Here is an 11,272-nt window from a genome sequence, read left to right on the forward strand (position 1 = left end):
GTTTCCCGTGTGATTTACCATATTCATTAATACCATTCATCCCTTTGTAATGATACATACCAGACTGTCAAGGAAAAGAAAAGAGCTTTGGATTTTATTTTTAAGATAAATATATAAGTATGGAGGGTAAAAGAGTCAGATATTACTTGAATAATTATCATAAACTATCTTTTCCCACATGTAAAAAAATCTAACTTTTTTTATTTTTATAACACTGCATAAAAGCTACTTAAACCACAATTCAGCTGTAGAAATTACAAGATTTTTCACAGAGCCAAAAATTCCATAGTTAGATGTTAAAGTCTTAACTAACTGGAATAAAAATAAGTAGATAAATAGAATAGTAACAGACATATAGTTTCAGAAATTCCTTTCCTGAAGAAATGTCAGGTTTTTTTAACTTTGTGTTCTACATCTGTACAACATGGTGAAAATTTTAAACCTTTGGCTGAGTAAAGTACTTATTTGTTTCTGTGTGTTCTTTGCAGTATTATCAAATAATAATTAAACTGCATTAAGTAATCTTTATATGTTTATTGAATTTTGTTGATTTCATACATCTTAATCATATTTTAGACCCCCTTCCCTACCTGCACCCCCATAGCCCACCCACAGAACTTCATGCATTTTGTCATATTTTAAAGCCTATCAAGTCCAATTTGTGTACCCAGATGTCCCTCAGTGTGAGTTCATCCACAGAAGCCTGTACAGCCTGTCTAGCATCTCTCCCTTAAAGAATACCAACTCTCCCTCACCCAGCAGTGATCAGCTGCCAGTACTTCCTTGCCAAAGTTGTGGCCTCCTGTCCATTTCCCCAGTTCTATACTGATTTCTGTATGATATCATTTTCATGAGTCTTGTACATGCTGTCACTACTGTTGTATGTTCATATGCGCAAGGTCCCAGGAGCCTGTAAGGCTTTATTTCTGTATGGTCATGTACCTTCTTCCCTGGTTCTTAGGATCTTTCCATCTCCTCTTCCACAATGGCCCCTGAGCCCTGGGTGGGTGAGGTTTAAATAGGAGTCCTGTCCAGAGACCCAGACTCTGCAGTCTCTTGTTCTCTACACTTTGGCCATTTGTGGCCTTTTGTGTTCATTGCCCTTTGTTGCATGAGGAAGTTTGGCTGATGACAGTTAAGAGATGCATTGGTAGTCTCTCTACCCCTCTTTGTTCCACTACGTTCCTTGAGCCTTCAGTGTAGAGGTTCCATTGTAGATGTGTGACTGAGGCCTGGGCATCTCACAGACACTTATTCTCTGTGTGTGATCAGTTATGGAATTTTGTAATAGTCTCTGTCTGTGGCAAAAGAAGATTCTTTGGTGAGTAGGGACTGGCATGCTTGTCTGTAAATATAAGGATCCATATTTAGAATATAGTAAGAAATACATTTGTCTAGAGATGTGACAAACTTAGATTTTCTCTGAGATTTATGACCTTTCCAGCCATCCGTATTTAGCTGTGTTGACAGTGCCACACATACCCCCAAAAGATTCATTCTACTACAGAGATAGCTGTATATCCATGTTTGTTGCTGTTCTTTTCACATTAAATAATTTTTTGAGTTGATGCAACAGAGTTAATAATTTTTTCTTCCAATTGAAAAATAGCAAAAGTTAACATTCAATTTTATGAAAGGATTGTATGACATCATCTTAAAATTGAAAGCAACTCAAATAAAAATATGTAACCCTAGATTTGGAACTAAATCACTCATATTTCTATAATACATACAACTATTAATCAGATAAAGTACTAACAAAAACCCTTTTTAATTGCCCATGAGCATTCATCATGATATACCATATTGAATTTAAATTTGTTTTTCTGAGTCTTTAAAGTTACTGTAAGTTAAAGTATTCTTTATTTTCCATTACAACCATCATGAGCCACTTCAGAAAGGAAGGGCAGCCTAGTTTCTATATTCAGGTAAAGATGCTGTGAGGCTTTCTGTCTCTTCAGCTCTATTTGCCAAGACAATCACTCCTACGTAAAATGAACATTTTCCTTCTTGTGGGCATGTCTGGGGCTGCTAAGGAAAGAGGACAAATGTCATGTGGGGACAGAGAGTATTCTAGAAGTTCCACCTAGGGGCATACTGGGATTTTAGTTGGAACATTTTAGCAGGGCAGAGCATTCTTAGAACCTCGTCCTGGCTCATCTTCCCCTCACCACAGAAGGAATCAGTGGCAACCAGGAATCTTTCCTTTCTTCCTCTGGCTCCAGTCCAAAGGTTAGATCCTTCAGCCAAGAACCTGAGAAAGCAGAGCAAGCTCAGGAAGTCTTCTTGGATTCTTGCCTGCAGTAGACTGTGCCAGCTGGATTTCTCGGGATGGACAAGGGACAAGACTTGACTTAACGCTACTCAAACAATTTTTAGAGACTTCCAGGATAATCTATAAGAGAATTTATTGCCTGGATTCTGTCTGCTTAATCTGGCAATGCATCCTTAAGAAACTACTAGGAGTGGGCTGGAGAGATGGTTCAGCAGTTAAGAGCACTGGCTGTTCTTGTAGAAGCTGGGGTTTGAATCTCAATACCCACATGGTGGCTAACAACCGTCCATAACTCCAGTTCCAGAGTATCTAACACTCTCTTCTGTCCTCCAAGGACATTGCAGGATACGGGTGAACTTACACACCTGCTGACATACACTCACATACATAAAATAAAAATAAATAAATTTTTAAAAATTAAAAAAAAACTGTAAGAGCAAGAGACAGTTCATTTACCTCTCATAATCATTTCACTAAAACAGATGCTTTCAGAAGGCCATTGCATCTTCCCAGGCAAAATCAAATGACAGTTTATGCTATTTTTAGTAACTAGGGGGTTTTATTCTCTAAAACATTTGATTCTTCAGTATGGATCAGTAAGTTAGCAGACGTTCACTCTGCACTTGTCCTGTATAAGACAAGTTGAAGGAGGTACATTTTTGTTATGCATTTCTGTTGAAAGTAGTCTTAAAACCTTGGTTTTAGTTTCAACATATCAGCAGGGTAGCTAAAAATGAAGCTCACTTTCAGGTCCTTTTCTTGCAGCATCTCTCTTACTACAAGGAGTTCTGCCTTTCTTTCTCATAAAACATTGAACCATTGAAAAACAATAATGGGAAGATTTTTAAATTAAAGCCTTTGTTTGTGCCAAAGACTAGACAAAATTAATTCATAACTCCATAATAATAACTACTAAGAAAAGCACTGTGAATTTCGAGGAACACTGCCTGTCCAAGCACTATACCCCCACCAGTCTCAGTATTTAGCACTGATCTCCCTACTTAGCCAAGCAGTCTCCCTGTTCTGAGGTTAGTATTCAGGAGCGGTAGGCAATCTGTCAAGGAGAGCTATTTAGGAATTATGATAGGTCCTATCATGCTCAGAAAGGAGAACTTTTATTAACATACAATGAACTCTCGACAGCAGAGGCAAATCACTAAGTATGTGAGGCAGCGACAGTCCACGAGAAATGGCTGCATGTTGACAAAAACCTACCTCATCTGGTGGAGAGTTCATTTCTTCTCCCTATTCATTCACAAGTGGATTTGCTCAGAGTTCTTCTTCCATCACTAATGACATCTTCCCTTCTCCTTTCCACAGGTGTCGTATTCCCTTACTTTCCACGACTGGGGCGCTATAATCTCAATTTTCACGAGGCACAGCAGGCTTGCCTGGACCAGGATGCTGTGATTGCTTCCTTTGATCAGCTGTATGATGCCTGGCGGGGTGGGCTGGACTGGTGCAACGCTGGCTGGCTCAGCGACGGATCTGTGCAGTACCCTATCACCAAGCCCCGAGAGCCCTGTGGTGGCCAGAATACCGTGCCCGGAGTCAGGAACTACGGGTTTTGGGATAAAGATAAAAGCAGATATGATGTTTTCTGTTTTACATCTAACTTCAATGGTAAGATAGTAATTTCATTGCCTTCTTTTCTATCCCAGAGCTCGAGCTCTACTGTGCCACTATACCTGACTTTTAATGTTTTCCACTTAAAAAAAATTATTTGTGGTATTATGCTAGTTGATACTCAAAAGTTCCTAAATCTTGAATGTCATAGTTTCTTTTTAAATATGCCGTGTAAGTCAAACAAAAATAGCCTATTTCTGATATTCCTAGGTTTTAGCCCATCCATTTTTTTAGCCCATCCGTTTTTAAGAATAGTTGAAGCTGTCACGTGGTCTTGGACTGTTTCTTATGGCCACAGCAGGCTATTACCACACTATCATTCTGTCCACTAAAGGAAGGTGCTTATATCACACATGTCCTCCCAATCCCAGTTATGGTGTGATGATCAGCAAAGTTCAGGATAAAGGGAAAACTGGGTGAGACAAAGTACCACTAGCACTGTACATGAAAGGCAAAGCAAGGTTTCATTCACCCTGATCACTGCCCCATTGCATCTTCCCACTCCCTGCCCTTCTCTTGTGCCAACCTGAACAACCAGATAAATAATTTGGGGGGCCCTTTGCTCAAACTTAATTAAGAATTTTAAAAAGAAATTGTGGGGCCCTTTGTTCAAATTTGCTTAAGAATTTTAAACTACATGGTGGCACATACTTGTAGTCTGATCACTCAGAAGGCTGAGGTAGGAGGATCATGAATTCAAGGACAGCCTGGGCTGAGCTGTGCAGTGAGGTTATATAAAAAAAGAAAGGAGAAGGGAGGGGAGGGGAGGAGAAGAAAGGAAAGGAAACCAAAAATATTTTATAATAGTGACTACAGAGACTTAAATCAAGCATGGGGCCTTCTAAGTGTGGAACCTGGGTGAATGCATGCACAGATCACATGACCATGAGTCAACCCTGGCCCCATGGTTTTATATTTCAGGTCCTTGGTGACAGATTCTAGAAGAAATAAAAGGAGTTGATGATGACCACAGAGTTCTCTATAAAGATCCAGATGGCAAATGTTTTCTTTACTTTGTTTTGTTTGTCAGTGGTCACTCTTACCCAAGGGAGATTTCTATGTTGTAGAATATCAGTGGCCAGACCTGGTGCTGCCCCCATACCAGGCACTGCCATCATACACAGTACTTCTGCCATACATGATACTGCCCCCATACCCGGTACTGCCCCCATACCCGGTACTGCCCCCTACATGGTACTGCCCCCATACACGGTACTGCCCCCATACACATTACTGCCCCCATACCCGGTACTGCCCCCTACATGGTACTGCCCCCATACACGGTACTGCCCCCATACACATTACTGCCCCCATACCCGGTACTGCCCCCTACATGGTACTGCCCCCATACACGGTACTGCCCCCATACACATTACTGCCCCCATACCCGGTACTGCCCCCTACATGGTACTGCCCCCATACACGGTACTGCCCCCATACACATTACTGCCCCCATACCCGGTACTGCCCCCTACATGGTACTGCCCCCATCCGGTTCTACCCCCATACATGGTACTGCCCCCATACCTGGTACTGCCCCCATACATGATACTGCCCCCATACACAGTACTGCCCCATACATGGTACTGCCCCCATACACGGTACTGCTGCCATACATGATACTTCCCCCATACACAGTACTGCCCCATACACGGTACTGCCCCCATACATGGTACTGCTGCCATTCAACAGATGGATATGTTTGTATCCCAGACAAGCTTCATTTTCAAAACATGTCTAGGTCAGATTTGAACTCACATGTTATGGTTTGCTGAGCTCTGTATGGATGACAAAACTAATTCTCTAGTTGATAGTACAATGGCTTCCACCTTTTTTTTTTTTTTTTTTCAAATTTCATTAGCTCAAACTAGAAAGAACTGGAAGGCATTAATGAATTCTTCAGTGGCCTATGTCTTGGCCTAGGGAGATAGCTCAGCTATAAAGTACTTGCCTCTCAAGTATGAGGACCTGAGTTGAGTCTCCATAACTCACATTAAAACACCAAACATGGTGGTGTGCATTTATAGTCCCAGCACAGGGGAAGCAGAGCCAGGAGGATTCTGGGGCTTGCTGGCCAGGATGTCTAGCTTAACAAAAGATCCTATATCAAAGCAAGTAGACAGCATTGCTGAGGATTGGGCACCCAGTGTTGTCCTTTGGTTGCCATATGGATACACTAGAAACAATAAACAAATGAACACACACACACACACACTCACACCTATATGCATAAAAACAAAAGAATGCCCTATGTTGAATGAGAGCCAAAGGGAATCTCATTACTTTAAGTATTCTGATAAGAAAGTGTGATTATATTCTAGATGAATGTAAGATAACTGAGAAAATCTTCGATGTGCATCACCAGTCAATTGATATGTTTCATACATTTATGTATATTTCATTCATGTTAATGTGATCCCAATAATTAACACCACAATAAGTAGATAAGGAGTTGAGATTAACTTGTCCTTCCTGTGAAATGAAGAAATGGCATGGTGTTAGGCCTTAAAAGTTGAAAATTTAAAAAAAAAAAAAAATTCAAATTCCCCTGCTGGTAAAGAAGCACAGGCCGGGTTTACATTCTGAGTGAGTATCATTGATGGCAAGTGACTTCCTGTATTTTATGCATCTTTATACTGTAGTCTTTGATGAGAATAAAGTCTTATTGATACCTGTAATGAAAAGAACTTGAGGGCTTTTGATTTTTTTCTAATGGACTTTTATGTCAAGAATGTTTTTTGATCCTTTCACATTCAAATTTTGCCTCTCTAGAAACTTGCACTGGGTTCAGTCTTGCTACAACTAGAATTTAAATAACCCTTCTTTCAACATGGAATTCTGTCTTCTCTAGAGCCACAGAAAGGTTCTTTTAGTCACTAATTAGCTAACAGAAACTGCATCTGTCATCACCAGTTTCTTTTAAATGCTATAAAGAGCTTGTGAGTACACATTATGAAGCAAGGGGAAAGCAAATTTACTTAATCTAGAGTGACCTAGGGATATGACATTTAATTGGCAACTGTATGCTCAAGTTTCAGACGTTGCTCTGCTTCTTCCATTGAGAAGAAGCCCTTTAGCTTTGAGCTCCTTCTATCTCGGTGCTTCCATCACATGCTCCCTGACTCTCTCTTTCTCTCCACAGGCCGATTTTACTACCTGATCCACCCCACCAAGCTAACTTATGATGAGGCGGTGCAAGCTTGTCTCAAAGACGGTGCTCAGATTGCAAAAGTGGGCCAGATATTTGCTGCCTGGAAACTTCTCAGCTATGACCGCTGTGATGCAGGATGGCTGGCGGATGGCAGTGTCCGCTACCCTATTTCTAGGCCAAGGAGACGCTGCAGTCCTACTGAGGCTGCGGTGCGCTTCGTGGGCTTCCCAGATAAAAAGCATAAGCTATATGGGGTCTACTGCTTCAGATCATACAACTGAGTGTGCCCTAGAGCGCGTCAGAGTTCAAGTCATTGAGAACATGTGAAAAGTTTTTTGTTTTATTTTTGTTTCAGTATGAACTCATGCAAGTTACCAAAACTGTGATAACCTTCTTTTACTTACTGTAAAGAATCATTTTCATACAGGCCAATTCATTAATTTGTTTTTGTAACACTATCATTCAATATATATTATAACAATACACGTAAAAGGGATGCTAAAAAAAAGAAAGAAAGAAAAGGCTTTAGAGCTAAACTGTTTTATGCTACATCATCCCAACAAAGTATCCTCCCCTCAACCCAGCACGTAGTAGATTGACCATTACTAGGATTCTGTTAAGGAAAGTCAAGCTACTCAGAGCAGCAGCTTCCACAAGCACAAATTTTACACATTTTTACAATTTTGAAATGCACTGCGATAAACAGATTAGAGCAACAGGTTTGAAATGCGGGCTTCTTTACATAAACTGAGATCCCAAGAGGTTGTATAAAACTCAGTTTCACAAGGGAACAATGTACTTTTCTAAAAGTTAATACTTCAAGTCTCCAGTAGACAGAATGTTTTACTCTTTAAAATCTTACCTTTTTGACCAAAAAAAGAAAAGAAAAATGATGTGGATTCAAATGCATGGTAATAAGCACAGTGAGAACTCCTTAATAAGTCCATTTATATAAAGTATAAGACTTAAATAAGTAGATAATATTTTACCAATGAGAGATTTCTACCTTCTAATTAAAATTACCTATCTGAGAAGAATTGTTTTATTTTTTGAGTAGCTTTAATGAGTTATATTTAAATTCTAAGGAACTTTTGCTAAGCAGTATTTAGGATCTACTCAGGGCAGTTAAATAGATAAACTGCTGGACAGAAACCATGTAAAATTTAGCAGCTTGATTTTATGTTAGCTTATGAAACATTATGTCCTATAAAAAGAACTTTAACCTATTTAATATTTCTTATTTACATTAATTGAACAAATCATCAAGTGAACGAACAACTCTACACTTGCCTAAGAAGGCAATACACAACTTTCAAAATCATTTCTATCTTTATATACACTAGAAAGCCCAAACAGGACCTGTGTTTAGGAGGGAAAAGTTAAAAATGTAGTTCTAAACATTCTCCCAAACAGAAAATACAATCATTGTCAATTTCCTTGCTGGTTATCAGTAGGCAAGAATAAAATGCCGAAGCTGTCATACAAGAGTTTACACAAAAATCTTTCAGGGCTTTTAAGTGAAAAGCTAAGTCCAGGCTCAGAAAAACAACTTTCAGTATTAGCAACTCCAATCTTAAAGAAAGCTCTGTTTTCTTACATGTTTTTATGACTGTTGAGACTCCACAGGGACCAATATTTGTATTCAAATAATATTTCATGTTTTCCCCTTGTTTCACAATGAGTTATAGCAAATGGAACTTAGTACAGTAATCCAAGTATGACATAGCTGGTCTGTTTTCATGAATGTTTTTATGTAGATTTTCTCCCATGACCATGAGCAAATAAATCTGTTTCCTGAATTGATTGTGGTTGCATTTAAAGTTCTGTAGTAATTCTAATAAATTCACTCTATAAATACAGAGATAAGTGTGTAGAAGGTAAGGAGCAACTGGAAGTCCATGAAAGCTTAACTATATTCATATATTATCTAGGTGAAATATTATAAATAAAAGTAGAACCTTTCATTAAAAGCATATCTGGAAATTTTCAGGTGCTTTAATATTAAAAGATGACAATGTATGCATGCACATTTTAAAATCTGGCTGGTTATTCAGATCATGCAAAACTATAAATCCAAAGAGGTTGTGAAGTTTAGCTCAAACGCTGCAGGTATAATAGAAGTCACACATATAAGTTACAGAAACCTGAGTGGTCTAGTGTACAATGAATACATTATTTAAAGAGGGGATTATCTCCAAACTAGCAACTCCAACACCTTAAGTGTTGGGGTTAGCTTATTGGAAGAAGACCATACTTGAACAATTATTACCTATAAGAATTTTGTCTGATGTACAAGTGGCAAAAATTTTCTAATGAAACAGGTATATTATTGTCAATTATTGTCATATAACTACCTTTATAGTGTTAAGCATAGTAGCATTTCTTAACTTTTGAATACTTAGTATAGGAATTGGTGCTGCTCAAATTCTCTGGAGTGACTGTTAGCTGATTCAAGTCAATACCAATTGCATGCCATTTGTCCATTCTTGAAAAAAAAATCATACAATGAACATTGCTAGTCAGAGTTTTTAACTTCTGATTTTACATGAAGGACCATAATCTTCATACCCTTTGGACCTAATTGAAGAGGGATCTTTTTAAAGTTCTCATTTTATTGTTTTATTCCACAAAATGTATATTTTCTTACTTTATATCTCATTGAGAATGTCTTTAGAAGAAAAGGTATCTGAGTACAGTTCCTACCAGAAAGCTGATATAGTATTGACTAACTCAGAAATTGCTTTGTAGATTTCGAGATTCCCAGAGATTAGACTACAAAAAGTTACCATCATTTTGTCTTATGGTCCATATAATGAACAAACACAACTACAAATTTTACCGAGACAACTGCATTTGAAAATCTATACAGAAAGACCAATTCATACAAAAATACAATATAGAAATAAAAATAAGTTGTCATTTTAACACTGGATGTCATCTTTGAGTGACTGCTGCCATATTTTATCACAGCAATTTTTAGCCAAATATAGGACTTGTAAATTTAAACTTTCTTTCATATAAAGGGGCCGGTACCTGTTAAAGTGTTATTTTACGCAATAAGATGGTCGCTTATTATTTTGGCAATTAGTAGGCTCAAAGGCAATTTCAGTCTGGTTGCTGGCAGCCATACTGGGTTTCTTGATTTCAGTACTCCAGGTTCTGGTGGTGTCCTGGAGTAGCTGACCACTAAAGAAGGAAGGGTTAAAAGGGGATCAATTGTCAGGGTTTTTTATTTTGTTTTTTGCATAGAATGCATCAATAAAAATCTATTGACAGCTAACAGTTTTTTGAGACGTTAACTCTATCATAGCTCACTACTGCCAGGACAGCATGGTGTATAACAAAAGCTATGAATAATACAAAAATCATCAAGCCACCCAATTAAAAGGAAAGTCAATATTTAAAATGCATTTAATAGTTACTAAGTGCAAGATTGAAGAGAACCAATATGTATCACAAAAGAATGTTTTCATTTTCTGTAAGATAATGAACTGGTAAACGAATATTAAAATCAATTTTGTTTTATTGCAGTATCTTTTGAATCAGCCATTATTCTTTGTGTCAAACTCTTTTCATGTATTATTTCTACATAGCAGGATACAATGGTCTGTTGCTGGTACAATGATTTGAATAAAATCACACCTCAAAGAGTTAGAGCCTTGACATTCAAATAAGAAAGTATACTTTAAAACTTTTCCCATACTTTTCTGGAATACACTGAACAGCCTCAGAGAAATCTATTTTCAAAGATGATAGGGATTAAATCTTCTTTTAGTGTGCAAACAAAGTGAGAGACGCCATCTTCATTTTGTGATAATTTTTTTTTCATATTTGAAATCTAGTCCTAAACAAAACCTGTGTTGCAAAGTGAAAGATTCTATGAAGGTTCTCAGTTCTCCAAAATAAGTTAAACTGTTCATGTGTGATGCCCTCAGTTTCCTACCAAAGACAAGGCTTAACACTTTGACTGTTATCTAGTAGAATGGATCCTGTGTTTGATTGTAAGATGAGTCAGGCATAGAAGGAGAGCATTTATAGAAGGTATTACTGAATGGCTTGTGATAGACATTTAAGAAGAAACTGACATAATATAGGCTTTCTCTTTCAATTATTTGGACCCTCCAATGTAGGATTTTTTTAAAGGTCCTATATCCTTACCTCTCAGGAGTTATTATATTAGAAAAACTAATAGCAGACTACATGTTCTAATCTTAAGGAAA

The 11,272-nt window shown here is 38.0% G+C and overlaps 1 protein-coding gene across 3 annotated transcripts in view; it reads left to right on the forward strand.

The window, feature by feature from the left end:
* The window catches only part of Hapln1 (hyaluronan and proteoglycan link protein 1), a 61,580-nt gene extending 50,995 nt beyond the window's left edge, over positions 1-10,585 (forward strand). For all 3 annotated transcript variants that reach the window (XM_029556229.1, XM_008853287.3, XM_008853286.2), the window contains 2 exons: positions 3,596-3,898; positions 7,044-10,585. In XM_029556229.1, coding sequence (XP_029412089.1) covers positions 3,596-3,898; positions 7,044-7,333 — 593 coding nt within the window. In that variant the 3' untranslated portion in view covers positions 7,334-10,585. The remainder of the gene's footprint in view (positions 1-3,595; positions 3,899-7,043) is intronic.
* Positions 10,586-11,272: the final 687 nt, after the last annotated feature.

Source organism: Nannospalax galili, unplaced genomic scaffold (assembly GCF_000622305.1).
Source record: "Nannospalax galili isolate Female #2095 unplaced genomic scaffold, S.galili_v1.0 scaffold45, whole genome shotgun sequence".
NCBI classification, from domain to species: Eukaryota; Metazoa; Chordata; class Mammalia; order Rodentia; family Spalacidae; genus Nannospalax; species Nannospalax galili.